A 17,944-nucleotide genomic window follows, 5' to 3' on the forward strand; every position below is an offset into this window, starting at 1 on the left:
CTCAGTGTTGGCCTTCATTTGATTTTTTTGAGAACCAGTCTATCAAAGTTAATTCCTTCACCAGTAAAGCTGGAACGTCGCGATATGACCTATACTGTGTCGATGTGACGTAAAACCCAAAACAAAAAAAAACAAAAAAAAAAATCAAAGTTAAACTATCTTTTTCTAGTGTGCTTACTAAGTCTGTTTTACAAGTGTTTGAGTAAGAAGAGAATTATCATCTGCATAATTATACAATTGACTTTTATTTATGAAGAGGAATATGTCATTTATAAAAACAAAATCTGTCCAAGTATTGAGCCTTGTGGGACGCCTTTAATTATATTTTGATAATCACTACATATATTTCCTATTTTTACACATTGCTGCCTATTAGATAGATAACTTTGAATAAGATTTTGCGACATTTCAGACATACCATAAAATTTCATTTTAAGTAACACTAAATTGTGAGGCAAGCAGCCAAGGCTTTTGTATAGTTGCCAGATACTGGTTTTTAAGTATACAACGTGCTTTTAAACTACAGTTTTTTGATAATGCATGGTATTAAATGTTTCTGTTCAAAACTAGTTCGATCTAAGTGCCTGATAGTTGAAATAGATTGTCAAAGTTACTCCCCTTTGTTTGGCTTAATTTATTCGCCATTAATTTAGTTAGACATGCTGCATGGAATAACTGGACAACTTATGCTGCACAGTAGTTGTAACTGTACCTTTTTTAAATTATAATAACGATTATCATACGATTATCTTTTTTTTTTCTTTTTCATAATACGATTATCAGCGAGTGTTGTAAAGGGTTGACAACTTGCACAAAGTTGTTTGAACAAAGCGGTTATGTCGGATAATATACCACCACCTCCTCCCATTCCTCCTGTACCCATACCGTTCAGTTTACCGCCAGAGCTTCTTGAAGATGACGAGTTTACAGGTAAGAATAATTTTAAACATTTTAAGTTGCATTTGGATTTAGGAAATAAAGTTAATTCATCCTGTCAGGGGTTCTAAAATATTTCTGAAGTTTTTGCCTGCCATACTTGGTGTTGCCTAGCTAAAGATACTTCAGCGAACATGTTTTATAGTTTTGCTAGACCTGTTCGCTGAAGCCAACCCCGTATCGAAAGTCAACCAGACCCGTGACATTTTTATGTCATGCTGTAATTCAATAAATTTGCGTGATCTGGACAAAAACTATTTTAATACAGGTAGTTAGATATATTTGGGACCCTTCAGTCTATATTTTTGAACACAAATGTTAGATTAATGAAATATTGCCTCAAAGTTTATCAGCGGGTTCACATTTCATAAAACTCGCCGCCATTGCTGCCCTATTATCACGTGATCAGCGAGAATTTAGGTTCGGATACCTTTTGCATGACATTTGGTGACACGTGACCCAAATGCTATTTTTAATTGAAAACATGGCTTTGCAATTATGAAATTACGGTTTATTTATTCAATAACAGACATTGTACCAAAAACATGTTGATTTATATTGTTTGAGTGATGATTCATGAATTATTTGTGTTGTTTTATATAAAATCATACACTTACTAAAAATAGTGTATGGTCCGTTACTAAAAATAGATGTTAGAATTTCCAAAACATGAAGTCCCGCGAGATCTCTCATTTGAAAGCAGACTCCAATTGGTAAACATCCTCTACATATTTCTCTAAAAATAGTTGGGTACACAATGTCATTGAAGTTACATTTAAAAACAAAACATGAATTGGTTCAAAATTGATTTGTTTATCAAATGATATTTTTATTTGACCCAAATTTGATTAAAAAGGGTGATTTTAGTAGGCTTTTATGTCCGGCGCACAAACTGTCAAATTCTGGTAGCCTTTGCAAATAGGATTGACCCATAACTTTACTGTCGCAACGTCAAAATAAAAGCGACATATAAAGTTATGGAAGCCAGAACTAGGTGTTGCCCATCCAATTTAAAATTATTTATGTTAAACCAGAGACATAGATAACATCTATGTCTCTGGTTAAACAGCCATGCACACAAAAATTGTCAAGATTTCTTTGGTTGGCCAGCCAAATCTGAATACTTAGTTGCATTGATTTGACCTAAACAGCTAAAATATCATATGTTTAATCTTTGTTTTCATGTAATAGATCAGGGATTTTTTCCAGGATTTTGGAAACACGACCCAAACCAATGGAATTGGGAATTTCAGCAGTGTTTTGTTAAAAATTGGGGAAAAATTGATGACTAAAATTTTGCTGTGATTTAAAGGATGCAAACAATTACTGTCTATGATGGCATCTCCAAGATTTAAGCACTATTACAGTGAAGAAGCCCTTATTTGCAAAGATTTTAGAATATTTATTCAATATTTTGTAACTTTCAATTGGGAATTTTTTCCTGTGGAATGGGAAAATAATATACTATTTTCAATTGGGAACATGACCCAATAAAGGCTATAAAATAAGCCAAAAAAAAAAAATCCCTGCTAAGTATCAATATATTAAAAAACTTAAAATAGTTTGTATTTTTTTAAATTTTTGTTATTTTTAAATTTTTGTTATATTGTTATAGACAATATAAGCAGAGCTCCAGATAGCGTGCGTATAAGCGTAAAATACGCATAGAAAATCTAAAATAGGCATCACTTTCAAAATTCATGCGTCACAGTTACGCACAACAAAATGAAAATACGCTCGTATGTCAGAATTTATGCGTGAAAGAATAGAAGTGTAAACATTTGATATGTAGAAAGAAAATGTTTTGAGCATAAAAATACAATATATTTCCATTTTATTGCATTGAAAACTAAAAATTCTGTTGTCAACAACGCATGTTAAAAACGAAAGTAGCAGGAAATACAGAAGGGAGGTAACTTCCGTAGATCAACCTGTGAAATTATTGATGAAATTTGTGCCAGATAATCATCGTAGGAGTTAACACAATATTAAATTTGTTTAGGCATCTGTCGACATGCTTATGTCTCAATATAAACAAAAATATATTTTAATTTCTTTAACTTTTGTTGTTGGAACAAAATAACATGTTTTTCACTTGCAGTTTTGTACTCAATATTTTCGTACCCAGTCTACAGTTACGGACAATTTTCTCTCAGACCAATACTTTTTTTAAGGAAAGATAAAAAAATCTTGTTTATGTTTCTTTAATTCTAATTTCAACTATAACTGTTCAAACTGAAGTACATGATAAGGTACATGCCAACAAAAATAAAGAAAGAAAAATATTGACTCCTAGAAAATAAAATAATTTCAGGGCTTCCACTAGTGGAAGTTTGGGAGTCATTTACTCCTTCATTTGGCGTGTGACTTCCGAAAATCAATACTTTTCCTTCTTTATCTATAAAATGTGACTTCCAATATCAGAGATTTTGAAGTGTTTGACTTCCAAATTTTGAAAATGGAAGCCCTGATAATTTTGCTGTGTATCCTAAACTTTAGTTCCATTATACTCTGGAAGTCTGACTTTACGTGGCATGTTTTGTATTGTTTCACATTAAATCAGTATTTAATTTGTAAAAGTTTTTCTAAAAAAAGAAAATAAACAAACAAACAAAAGTTTAATTTGTTTATAAAAAATGCAAAATGCTTTTTCAACAGATTTTACCCCTTAAGTTTTTCATTATTTGCATTTTACCCCTCACTCTAAATTTTGAGGGGTAAAAACCCCTTGGCCAAAAAAATTATCTGGAGCTCTGATATAAGAAAAATCAAAATTGTTTTTCTATTTTATTTTTTTTTTTTTTTAAATTTTTTGATGCAAGCAAGATGGGACCGACCCTTTGATAGCAATTTTAGAATTACGTGCTACACAGCTTGGCATAGGTTATTCTTCCACTGAAATCTTAATGGGAAGAAAAATAAGGACATTTATACCTAAGGCTATGTCTGAAAAGAATTTAAGTTCTTAACACCCAAATCAACAGATTTTAAGAAAATAAGGTCACTTCTTGAAAAACAAAAATGCATTCAAAAGAAAAATTATGATAACCATTCAAGGCCCCTTAAACCATTTAACATAGGAGAAAATGTTAGAATTCAGCAGGGAAAATCTTGGAATCCTGCTGTCATTCTGTAGAAACACCTGATGGTGTTCAATATATCAGAAACAGGCAACATCTGTCACGATAATGACCCACCATTAAACACTGATAATGGTCAAATTACAAAGGCCACTTGTATTAATCAAGACATAGCAGATTCCCATGATAAACTTTCACATAGAATGCCAGTGTCAAGAGTGATAATTTGACCTTTATAAATCACTCAAAGTTGCCTGTATCAACAATGCTCTCAAACATTTATCCTGAACCTTATGTAACTCTTTCTGGGAGGAAGGTTAAACTCGTAAATCAAGAGAAGGAGAGAACACACATCAAACATCAGGATGGTTTGTAACTGGTTTATTCTAGGATATACCAGTTTCTGTCTTCAGGATATATTTCAAAGAAAAGTGATTACTGAAGTACTAAAAAAGAGGTTACATAATGTGAGGTATGTTACTATAAATAGACATATGAATGAGTTTTTCTGGTTAAAGTGCCAAGTTATTTTTCCTTATAAAATGTTGCAAATGTTTAACCACAGATCTATGTCAATGACCATTTTTATGAAATGGTTTAAGTGTTCATATTAACCTAATATGATTGTTTTGCATAAATGTAGTTCTAACTTTGAAGTCTTAGGTTGATTATAGTTACTAAGGAGAAATAAGTTGGTTTCAGTATTAACTAAAATCCTTCATTTTTATGAGTAAATATCTAGACGTTTGTTGAGATTTCCTTCTGTAGTTGTTTCCTTTATATATTTTGTAACCAATGTTTATCTTAAAAAATCTGATACGGTATTTTAGCTGCTGGTTCTTTTGATGCTAAAATATAAGTAAGTTTTGAAGGGTTTTGGTTAACTTAGTTCAAAATATCTATAATCTTATTAAATAGCTGTTTGTCTTTTCAGAAGTGTTCAATTATTGCAAAAAGTTATATCCAAGATAAAATTCTATAATGGGAACTCTTTAAGGCAATGGTGGAAGAATCAAAATCCTCTTGAAAATGTGGCCAAGTTATTTCCAATTTTCTGCATGGTTTTCATTTATATAAATATTTTACTATCTATGTTATTTTTCCAAGAGTTATGTTGATAAAATTATTGTTCTGGGATTTTTTTCTTGTTATTAAGGTCTTTTTCCACATTGAGTGTAATCTTTGCTATAATAATGGTAATGAGATTAATTTGGTCTTGTGAAGTGATTTTATTTAAATCTTTGTTGACAGTTTCCATTTCTTGTATGATAATTTCTTTTCTATTCTTCCAATACTGTAATAAAATTGTGCATAATTTTAGACCGAAAGTTATGTGAGCTTCTTCAATTAAAGATAATTCAGTCTGTGTAAAAATATAAACATTGAACAAATAGGCATAAATTGCAGTAGCTATAAACAGAAAAATTACAAAGATTATGTGACAGTATGAAAACATTATCTAGGACATACTTATCATAAAAATTAAATGTGTTTATCTCAAATTCATTATTTGATGACATGACAATTATGTTAAGTGCTTCATGATTTTTCAGAATAAATTGAAATTTATAGCGGACACATGTTTATGAGCAGAGCTTCTCAGATTTCAAACAAAAGGAGATGTTATGATATCAAGATCAGATAACTCTTTACATGTTTAGTTATTCCCTGCGGTCTGGAGACCGCAGGGTATTGGTACGCGTTTAACTTTTGAGGCATGGAGGAGCATGTGAACTGTTTTCGGTACATGGAGGAGCATGTGATCTGTAAACCGTGGTGTACGGACATAATCCCCTTCGGACAAAATCCCCTTCATGTATTTTTGTATATCTGGACATAATCCCCTCCATGGGTGGACATTATCCCCTTCATGTGTGAAATTTTGAAGTGGACAAAATCCCCTTCATAAAATTGCTACCTAGGATAAAATCCCCCTCAGATGAATTATCTTAATGTATAAATAAAAGGAAAATATTTCAGCAGAAAAGCGCATTCAATTAGCACATTTTAATCACATTAAAATTGCTTTGTTAAAGCATTCATAACAATCAAGTTGTGCAGTGATCTTGGTTTGATTAAATTATCACTCTTTCATCAATAGAAATTTTAACAATGGATAATATGTATCAATTAGAAGTATCAACTAATACAATCAATAAAACATTTATGGCTAATAAAAATGTTTTTCATACTTACCAATTTAAAACAATTAAAGAAATTGCCTAATCAAATATGTGTTATGCAGTTGATAATTTAAACTTCTAAACTAAATAAAGGTTAAGTATTGATACATAATTATAAATAAAAAACAAAAGTTCATTATTCATCAGTTTTTAGGGAGTATAATAATACAGTATTCATCAATTTTTATGGAGCATAATGATACATAAGAAACCTTTGAAACAAGGGGTTTTTGTCCTGGTAGTGAAGGGGATTTTGTCCAGCCTTGCAAAAACACGAAGGGGATTATGTCCACCCATGAAGGGGATTTTGTCCGGGTATGCGAAGGGGGTTTTGTCCGAAGGGGATTATGTCTGACATTCGTAAACCGTACATGATTGGTTAATTGACCTTTTCGAAAACCTAGCTAAATACCTTTTGCCGGTACGTTACGGATTTACCTGTAGGGAATTAGTAAGAACAAAAAACTATTACGTGATATGTGTAATTTTCTATAATTATTTTACCGTTTAAAGCAGCACGCCTCCAGATTCATGTTAAATTTCATGAAAATTTTGATAATGTATTTGACAGTAAAATATTGTGAGGTGAACAAATAATGTTATTTACGTATTGCAATTGGCACTTACAATCCATGCAAATAACCAAAAAGAGGTCAAAATGTGCAAAAAAGCCCTTACTGTGTTAGTAACGCAGTGGAAATATGGTGATAAAATACTGCAAAATCAGTCTTAAATCGCAAATAACATGTAAATTTTAACATTGATCTTGATTGTTTTTACCTTTCTTGAAATATAAGTACATTTTTCTCAATTTTCATTTTCTTGAAATATTTTGGCTCATCTGGAGGTGTGCAGCTTTAAGGTGGAAAACTTGAATGATGTGTTTGAAAATTATCAATGTTTCTTTAATATCTATCTCAAATTTTACAAACAATAAATTGTTTACACTGAAAATCTACAAAATTAAAATATTCGTAGTGGCATCTGCCATAATAAATATTAATAGTAAATATTTTCTGCGTAAACTTGTGTGTTTACTTTATTTATTTTTTGCTCGGAATTATTCATTAAATGGTAGGCCTATTTAATCATGCTCTTTAAAAGAAATAATTGTTTTATGTTCGACCTTCTCCGGTCTTCAATGGTCACCAGTTTCCAAAGACCTTCTTCTATAGTGATCGTTTATTCAATTGTCATCAATATTCCTGATACAAACATTTATTTATTCTTCCCCCCCCCCCCCCCAATAATGTTGACAATAGTTAAATGAAATATCTTTGTATCATTAAAATGTTCACCGCAGGAAACCATTGTACTTGTTTGAAATTTGCGAGTCTTCCTAGACATAATCTACTTTGTTATTTCGGAATGATATGTTTACAGTACAACCTCGACAAAACAACACCCTTATTGATACAAAGATTTTTGGTTGTACAGTTAATGGGATTACTTCCCTTTCCTTGATATTCATTAATGCTATGTTAAATATGATCATGCCTCTCTGATACCTGACATTCTCACTTGAGCTCTGGTCATAACAGCATGTATTAAATGATTATAATAAATAGTAGAATAGTTTGAATCTTGTTATCATCCATACAACATAACAGCCCAGTTATGGCCCTTGAATGAAAAGGGTGTTAATAAAGTTTGTCAAGTCACTCCTCTTATACCATTAATGCAATTTCAATGAAACTTTACAGGATTGATTGGTAGGTCAAGTTCTTGTGCATACAATGTAATACACAAGATTTTTGCTTGAATGATTTTCAGCTGAGGTATTCCCCTGGAATAAAAGAAGTGTTTTACCCTGTTCTCCTGGTAGACAGTAGCTGCAACATGTGATTGGCTCTCATGAGGTGACACATGTCATCACTGATGGCCCTTGTTATATAAACTCATTATATTATTAACTATTCTAGAATGCTAATAACAAACGGTTATCTCTATTTTAGAACACTAACATTTATCCCCATACAGCATTGCAATATACAGTAAATACAATACAATAATAGTTTATTCAGCATTAAACATTTTACAATGTTTTTAGCATACAAAGTACACATATACAAAGAGAACATGGTTTACAAAAGAGAACATGATTGTCAATAATGATTAATACTTAATTGATTATACAAGAAAGAAGATTGATCATTTAAATATGAATTGAATCAGCTACTTATACGTCCCGCATCGCATGTAAAATGAGATTCTCGTGTGCTTGTATGTTAAACTGTATGTTAAATGTTATTGGCGTCCGCGCCGAAGCGCGGCGCCTTATGGAATGAAATGAGATTTTGTGAAAGGGCGACAGCAACTTCTCGAGCCTTTTATTCAGTCATTATAAAAGCCGATCATTCCAATCGGTATGAGGGTGCTTGATTATTATAAAGTTGCGATATGTACAATTAATAGCGAACTGGAGAATTTCGCAATGCAAACATTTTCAAATGAAATAACCTTTTCCGTCTCTTCGGTTTTTTTATTTATCATTTTTAGTACACAGTGGGTTATTATGGTATGGTAAAATACAATAATGAGTTGATGATCTAAAAATTTATTGATTATACATAAACATACAATTCGAAAAAAAACCCAACAACAACAACAACAATAGCATGTTTGTTTTATCTATACTGTATGTGATAAAAACAATAAATATGTACAATAATTGAGAAAAAAGGTACATTTTTATGGTATTAATATGACACTATCAACTTTGAAACATTTTATTTAATTTGTTACTCGTGTTTAGTAAAGATGCCGAGGAATTATTCAAAGTTACAAATTAGATTTTATGAATTATTCAATCGATTGATAATTTAAAAAACGTTAAGAATAAACAATATTATATCTTAATATTAACCATAATTAACTGACTTTTTCCAGTTAAGTTTTGACTTATAATCGTCGGTCAATATTATTATATGACAATTGAATTCTTAAAATTTATTTTACAATTTTAATAAAAAAGAGTAGTAAACATAAAAAACTCAGTATTAAAATAGCACATAAAACACAAAAAAGAGAGGGAAACTATTCATAAAATCTGTATTTTTATATTAAAATAGATATTACAATTATTGTATAATAAACAATTATGCTCAACATGATCAACATGGTAATATAACCAGTATCATATTTTTACTAAGTGTGAACAGATACCTTAAGAGGGGTCTTCGCTAATAGCGATAACATAATAAGGGACAATTCCACAAATGTCGTGTTGATCATGAGTTACACATATGGATTATAAATGATTGTATACATGTATATCCGTTGTTATTAATAATCACGATCATAAAGAAATAACAAGTAATATTCTAATCTCTAGCATGCCAATCAAAGTTCATAATGAACAATGTCTATCGTCTGTTCATTCTGGTAAAAACCAATTAACCATTGAAAAGTTTATAAGAATATCTTGTCATCATATGTCTACTATAGTTCATCTTCACTTTCTGCATTTCTTGCTTGGACGCCCTTTGATGCTTTGCATCAATGCTTTTCTTGTCACTACTTAAAATAGATCTTCTATCTTGCAGTAAACCAACAAAATACAGGGAAAAAAATCATGAGTTAAACTAATTATAGATTAAACATGCTGTATGAACTGTTAGTTAAGCAACTTAAATTTGCATAGTATATAAATTATAAATAGTTTTATTTGAATAGTGATGCTCATCCTTTGATCGGTAAATTTATTAGCCCCTTCCAACTAACTATTATCAGCAATTATTTTGATCAATCAAAAGATTGTTTACCCCCATGTGGCTTCCTTCCTGAGCGAAAGTGTCATAAACTGTAATTAACAAGTGGCCAGCATAAATTTAATCTGCTTGCAGGCAATTATTAGTGCTGATTTATTGCTAAATGAATGTGATGAAATCTACAGGATTCGGCAAATGTTTCAGGTATTTTTACCAAACACATGGCTAATTGTCCATATTTAACATAGCTTTATTCTTTTCTGTGACTAATTGAATTGATGAAGCCTTAATACTTTAAAAGAAAAGGTAGAAAAACTGTTAATAATTATTGACATTTTGTCTTTTTCATGTTGTCAATAAAGGTTGTATGCCACTATGTAACTTTTAGAAAAAAATACTGTTGCTGATCAATGCCCCACCTCCAAATGATAAGTGTCCCCGATATAAGCCTAAAAACTAAGGCATGTCTGATATAAATGAGAGAAATTTAAGCCAACTGGCATATGATTTATTTTGTATTAAATTAAAATGGTGTTGGGATGATGTTACACATGCCAATATTTATCATATTAGGGCAACAAAGGTGGAATACATGTCTCTGTAACAATTTGCATGAAGTTTTATGGGCACAATCTTATAAACAAACGCCGCCATCTTTGAATAAAAAACCTATTTTTTGTTTATTATGGAAATGACTGAAAACCAGATATACATGTATGTATTAACACTGGGGGTGCACAGTATTCAAGGCATGAGTGATACATTGAAGTGAACGTTTCCCATATCAGTCAAAATATCGAATGAAAAACAAAATAATATAAAATTACTATTTTGACTGTATTTTTATGGTGCCATGTCCATTTTAATGTTTGACAATTACTTAGCAGATTTAAAAGATAGATTCCTCTATCAGAAACACAACAGTGGGTGTAAGTCGGTAATGATTACTGACGGTAAGTTTATGCTTTATGTCATGATGAAAAGATTGCAAAAATATACAACTGTGTCGTATCTTATTTGATTTCCAAATGAGTTGTATCATTTCGTATAAATCATTGTTTTCTTGGAAAATAATCTTCTCTTTAAAATGAAATTTTAGGAGATGATGCAAAATCATATTTTGAAGTTTATGGTAAACTCTGAAACAATTAAGCTATGAAGAAGAAAAAAACAAACAATGAAAACAGCACTATGAATTGTGAGGTATCCACAAAACTATAACTTTTGTTTTACAAAATAGCTTCCAGGAACGATGGTTAGGAAACTACCCGCCTATATGACTGAAATACTGTTGAAAAAGGCGTAAAATGAAACAAACAAACAAACAAACAAAACAAAATAGCTTTGCTAGCAACATGTAGCAAAATTGAAGCAATAAATTGTGGGATGTGTTAATACATAAAATCTGGTTTTCAGTCATTTCCAACAAAAAGACTATTCAATAAACTAAACCATAGTATAACCTTTATTTAGTTTTTCATTTACATGTTGTAGGATACAACACAATTCTGATTCTCAGCCCTGATCTATTAAAATTTAGAAACGGTAAAATACATGTTGTTTCCATTATAATAAGGTTGAGTATCAAAAGTGTTGTGTCATAGAATGTTTCTGTTCTTTAACAGGCATAAATGTTATAAATAACTAGAAAAAAATGTTTCGGAATCTGTGATTCTAAAATTTCTCCTATACTTTTACTAGCGAATAAAGACTCTTCCCCTAGCCCAAAATAGGTATATTTTCCCATAAAAATACTATATTTTTCTGTGAAATTAATGGGTCACAGGGCTTGAACTGTTGCAAAAAAATTATGTAATTATCGCGTATGAATGTGCAGCAAAAATTGCCTGAAATTCCCCCAACCAGGGAAAACAAAGTAAAAGTTCTCTCTACAGGTAGAGTACTCAGTTCTCTGTTGCTATTTGAAGTAAAGATGATTTATACATGTATAGGTCAATAGAATGTAGGAAAATGTTTACATAAACAGGGAGAAAATAATTGTTCATACAGTGAGTTGAATAAATAAAGTACATGTATATGTACTTTTAGGTTATTATGCGCTCATTAGTTGTCTATTATACATATATATACATACAGAGTTAAAGTGACATTATGCTCATATTTTCAAAGTCAAATTCAGCTGAATTGACTTTATATTTCAAAAGATTAACTTACAAAATGGTGTTTGACCAACAGTTGATATTGGAAAATGTTTTGTATAAAATTATAAATCTGCCTAAAATCTTAAAAGACTGCCCCACTCTTTTTATAAACTACAGGCGTAACATGTAAATTCTAATGTATATTTAAAGACATTTTGTTGGGATCTCTGCGTAATTTATTGTTTATGTGATCTTAATAATTAAATAAAAAGGAATAATGGCAAAATGAAAACTTATTTTGATATTCACCCGTTCACTCATTATACATGCACATAATTATTAAATAACAAGAAAAATATTACATACATTCGTATGTAATATAGGTACGATTGCATACTACTTTTTGTGAAGACTTTTTATGCTTGCTGCATTATAGGTGTAATGTAAAATGAACAAACATGTCATGAGATATTTTATATCTTTAAACATTTTCATGGAATGTAATAAATGTATCATCATATTAAAGTTGCATGCCTTCAGATGAGAAAAATGATTTCAAGGAAATCAAAATATGAAAAGAAAATTCACGGTCAATTATTGACTGCCTTGAAGCATAATCACAGAATAAAATTACAGGAAATTAAAAACCTTTTACACTAAAACATTAAAGTAGAATTTCATTGTAAGTCATAGTCGCAGATTTGAGATATGATTATTTATTCACATAAACATCATTATTGGTTATATATTGATAAAAAAAACCCCCGAAAGACACAGTTTGTAAATATTTATTACAATAAAATATGAAAAAAGGTGTTTTCCATCCTATGCGACGCGCCAAGGTTAGCTATATTTATAATTCCCGCGCTAAGTCGCAGTGGTGCTTGGGATAATCACTTGATACTGTAAATGGCAGCCATTTTACGATACGAAAATGCCTGGCCCTCCTCGGACAGTTTATCCTGCCGAAAAGATATGAAAAAATATTGCAATTCAAAGTTTGTTTGCTACATAAAGATTATCGCTTTACTCTTTGCAAACTTTTTCTCTGCCTGATTGTAATAATATTGATGTGTTTTCATTGGCTTAAACCATCATGTTATCAATACACATAAAGGTGTGAACTAATTTCGTGTTCATTAAAATTATTCCGTTAATAGAGATATAACAATCTTATTTACAAATGAATTGATAAAACAACAATCCCAGAAGCATTTAAGATAATAACAATCATTGGAAAAAAATAAATTCATATAAATTGTAAATTTGTGTAGGACAACTCATCCCCTAAACAAAACATAATAGACTCAACCAAAACAAGCGTCTGCTTCTGAACCTAACTATGTAGTTGCATGACCATGATTAGAAATAGCAAACCAAATCTAAGAGGTAAACCTATTGTAAAAATAATACTATGACCACAGCAGATTTCGTACAGAAAAGGAATAATGGCAAAATGAAAACTTATTTTGATATTCACCCGTTCACTCATTATACACTCTTGCATGGGCATAATGTCACTTTAACAAAACTTGTTACCATGTGTGTTCTATAGTGTGTTTAGTATCTGTACATCTGGTGTATAATAAACATGAGTAGTAAAGTGTACAAAATAACTGCATGTACAATCTATATACACATAGGGGCTGGGCTGATCAGGCTGGGCTGAGTGATCCTCCTTAATTTGTGATCATTTGAAGAGTTATGTCAGCAGAGTACAATCATGCAACCATAGCAAGCCAACTAAGTGAATCACTACCAGGGCTTTCTCTGTGTTACAGGGCAATAGTACCTGGAAAAGGAGAATTTCTGTCATTTTCTCTTTTAGTGATTTAATTTACCGGTATATAAAACTAATTATGTTAATAATTACAAAAAAATTAAAAATCAAATTGCAATTATGAGTAGGATATCATAAAAGGTCTTTTGCTTTTGACAGATACATGCATGTTAAAAAAACCTACAAAAAAAAACAAAAAAACAATTTTATTAGAGGTTATAGAGGAAAATAGCTTTACTTTTTTGTAAAAGAAGAGTTGAAAAGTTTGGGGGGAATAATTTATATGAGTTCAGGCCCTGTCAAACTTTATTTCACTAGCAAGAAAATGAACGGTGCTAAAATATTTGGAAATTGCTCTGGAGAGAAAATAGATAGTACTCATAACTTAAATATTTGGCCGATTCACTGGAGGTTAAGTGTAATCCTTGGACAGTAAGTGCAATCCTGGGTGTAAAGTTTGAAATTGTAACAGTATTATTCAATAATTATAATAATACATCTAATGATTTATTTTTAGAAAAAAGATACCAGAAAGAGCTGCAATTTCTAATGGTTGGTGCAATAGAAAGAGGAGACACAAGTCATCTACAAGACCTTGTGGACAGGGGAGTAAACACTAATGCTACTATTATACTGGTTAAAAAACCACTCACACAGGCTTTAGAACAGAGTGAAGTTTCGTATCATATAATAAAAACATTATTAAAGGCTGAAAGTACTGATCCAAACCTTGCAGAGTCAACACCCAGAGGGTTGAGGCCGATGCACATTGTTGCTAAATTAGGACAGGTTGAACTTGCAAAGTTATTTCTGGAGGGAAGCAAGAAATCAGTGTGTGACGTCAATGCTACTGAAAAAGGTGGAGCAACGCCACTACATTTTGCAGCGAGGTATGGACACAGTGATTTGGTAAAATACTTACTTGAAAAACATGCTGACATGCTCAAGGTAGACGACTGTGGCAGAACTGTGTTACACAGGGCCTGTGAGTATAATCATAAGAATGTCGCTCAAATTTTTATTGACAGTGGCATGGATGTAAATATAACTGATAACTATGGATGGACACCTTTATTTCATAGTGTTTTCTTCAGTAATATAGAAATGATTGAATTCTTACTCGACAATGGTGCAAGAGTAGATATTAAAGATTTTTATGGAATCTCACTATTACAGCTTGCTTGGTATAATACTGTTTCCCCATTAAATGAGGACCATCTGCCAGAGAAAGTTGTCTTAACAACAAATTTTGACTTGGTTGATAGAAATAGGTCAATTCCATCAGAAGAGTTCCAAAAGTTAATGACTTCAGATATACTAGTCAGGATTTTCCAGCAAAATGACAGATGTTTTGATTGTGTGAAAATGTTGATAAATGCTGGTGCTGATCCAAAAGAATATCGCCATGACAACATGCAATGTAATATATCCTCAAGTAAGACCTTATGACATTATATTTCAGTTATTGTTTAATAATTACTTCAAAATTTACCTGTTTCCATAAATTATCTGACAGTCAAAATATTAATACATGTATACATTTTAGTTTGTTTAATGACAGGCTATCAGTCCAGTGTTTATATAAAGCCTTATATTAACATTTGAACAATCGGTTATCTGCATGCTGAAATCAAACACATGGCATGGTACAAAACATAAGTTTTCAAAAATTCTTGGCCACCACAGTATTTACATATGTTGTGTCATATCATGATGTTGTAATATTTACGTTTAAAAAATAATTCTGATTTGCGTTATTTTCAATGTAATGTTTGCATATATATTTGTCCTTCCATATTTTGTTCTGTTTAGATAAAACATATGTGATGTTTTACTTCCTAAAAGAAAAAAATTTACGTTAACACAAATTTGGTACAACTTTGGTAAAGTTACGACAGAATTGGCACTTATGATTTTCTTAAGATATTTCATGAAATGGTGATTTGTCGTAAACAAATTTGTGAAAAGGGCTGCAAGTTACTGAAATAATGTGTAAAATTTGCATTAAACCAGAAAAAATCACTTTCATGTCTCTGACAGAATACATCTGACATTAAATTATAGTTGGGTAAAAAAAAAATGTGATAGATATCTGCTGCTTTATTTATTAATACCTATATTTCATACATGTATAAAAAGTAAGTGAACAGCACATGATTAATATCTTTAAAAATGCTTTGCTAGATATTTTCATTAAAATAATAAAAGTAATGAATGTGATGTCACAAATAATGTAATGCATTTGGCTAGCTGCTATCTATGATGTTTTTCCTACATATGTTTCAGTTATATATCAATAAGTAAATCTGTAAAAAAAATTGTATAACAATTTCTTTATTCAATTATCCTGCTTTTTATTTTTTCATGACACATATAAATTTCAATTTACAGCGTTGGCACAAATTCGGGCTTATGTTATACTTGCTGGTGCAATGCTTGACCCACGGGATATCTGGGTAGATGATATCACACCTGATAACACAGACAGGGAGAGTGCATGGTTTTCCCATCAAATGTTCGACCAGATTAACCTTTTCCGACAGTGTAGCTACAGGATACGAAAATGTCTGGCTCCTACAAGGAACATTCATGCAGCAATTGACAAATTACCTCTTCCAAAGGGTCTGAAGGAAAAATTGAAACTAGACAAGGATTTTGAATTATTTATGTATTATTTAGAAGAAGGGCTTCGCCAGTAGTTAGTCATTACCTGAATGTAAGTTTAATAGAAAGTTTTATTTAACATGTTTTTCTCACCGCTGATTTAAGATTAGTAGTCTTGCCACTTGCGTAGAAATTGGTAATTACTGGTTTGTAATCCAGGAAAGGTGGTTAGGTGGATTGACCGTGGAGATATGACAAACCAAAACATGTGTTGAAATCTGAATAAGAAATCGAGAAAAACAAAGAACATTTACATTTTGTCCTCTAATTGAAGAAAAACAATAGGTTAAGGAATATTGAATTGTATTTCTTTATTTTTTCTTCCTTTCTTCTTTGGTGCCATATTGAAGTATGGGTATGGTTATCCAGTTTTGTCTAGAATTATTGTGAAGTTGTTTGTTTTCTTAAGTATTTTATAGTTTTTACTGTTGTTGTTTCTCTGATTGAATATTTTGGAATTTGCTTTATTTTATACTTTTTAAAACAGAAATTGTATCTGCTTCATTAGGAATATTAACAATATCTTGTCTTTCAGTTTCTATAGGTATGTCTGGTAATTTGATATTTTGAAATGCGTGATTAGATGTTAATATTCATTGTTACAGGTAAACTTAAATCACTGTCATTACTTAAACCATGATTTTTTGTTGGTACCGTAATAATTCTATTTAGCGCCCATCCTCTAATAGACGCCCACCCCCCATATTTTGGACAAAAAACGGCCATTTTTTCAGCCCAAAGTTGAAAAATTAACTGCCCCTTTTAAACGCCCATCCACCGATTTGAGTACAATTGAGCTTACCTTTACAATTCAAGTTTCCTTATTTCCGTTTTCACGTAGGAACGAACTTCCCTTTTCTTGTCTTTTTTTCCGTAAAGTTTATATGTACACGGTATTTCAATGCCACCACCTTTTACAAAAGTTCCTTTTGATGACGAACGCGGTTCTCCAAGTATTTCGGCACTGATTTCTACAATAAGTCCATCTATGAATAATTTTGTAAGAGGCTGACATAATCCCTTCGGTATATGTCCAACAAGAGATCCATTATTTTGTTACGATAATTGCGCTATCACTATGTTCATTTTCTTGTTCCAAATTACTGAAGTATAGTTCCGACTGGGCATGTATATTTGTAAACGTGATATCCCTTAATAACAGATTTTATAGACACAAGCATAGGTGTTGTCATAATTCAATGTGTTATGTGTATAAGATATATATATACATGTATAAAAAATAACCATTCCGAGACTCACGCGCCTATTTCATTACGTCAGCAAGGTCAACGTGCGTGGTTCAATGTATTGGGGCCCAACATGGGAGATTAGTTCTGATTAAAATTATTTTGAACAATAGACGATTGTCTTTTTATATCAAAATCCCGCATCAATCCATTTAAGAACATAATTATATGCTTGTGTCAGTAAAATCGGTCAGAAACTATTCTTACTTTTTTTTAACAATTATATTGGCGGGTAAAAAATG

At 31.2% G+C, this 17,944-nt stretch overlaps 1 protein-coding gene across 1 annotated transcript; it reads left to right on the forward strand.

Moving 5' to 3' along the window:
• Nucleotides 1-773: 773 nt before the first annotated feature.
• On the forward strand, nucleotides 774-17,117 carry LOC132744961 (ankyrin repeat and SOCS box protein 11-like). The gene is made up of 3 exons (XM_060733769.1): nucleotides 774-930; nucleotides 14,309-15,226; nucleotides 16,183-17,117. Exons 1-3 carry the CDS (start codon nucleotides 837-839, stop codon nucleotides 16,488-16,490), a joined length of 1,320 nt encoding a protein of 439 aa, XP_060589752.1. The 5' UTR covers nucleotides 774-836; the 3' UTR covers nucleotides 16,491-17,117.
• The last annotated feature ends 827 nt before the right edge of the window (nucleotides 17,118-17,944 follow it).

Source organism: Ruditapes philippinarum, unplaced genomic scaffold, assembly GCF_026571515.1.
Source record: "Ruditapes philippinarum isolate M1 unplaced genomic scaffold, ASM2657151v2 ctg614_1_1_1_1, whole genome shotgun sequence".
Taxonomy (NCBI): domain Eukaryota; kingdom Metazoa; phylum Mollusca; class Bivalvia; order Venerida; family Veneridae; genus Ruditapes; species Ruditapes philippinarum.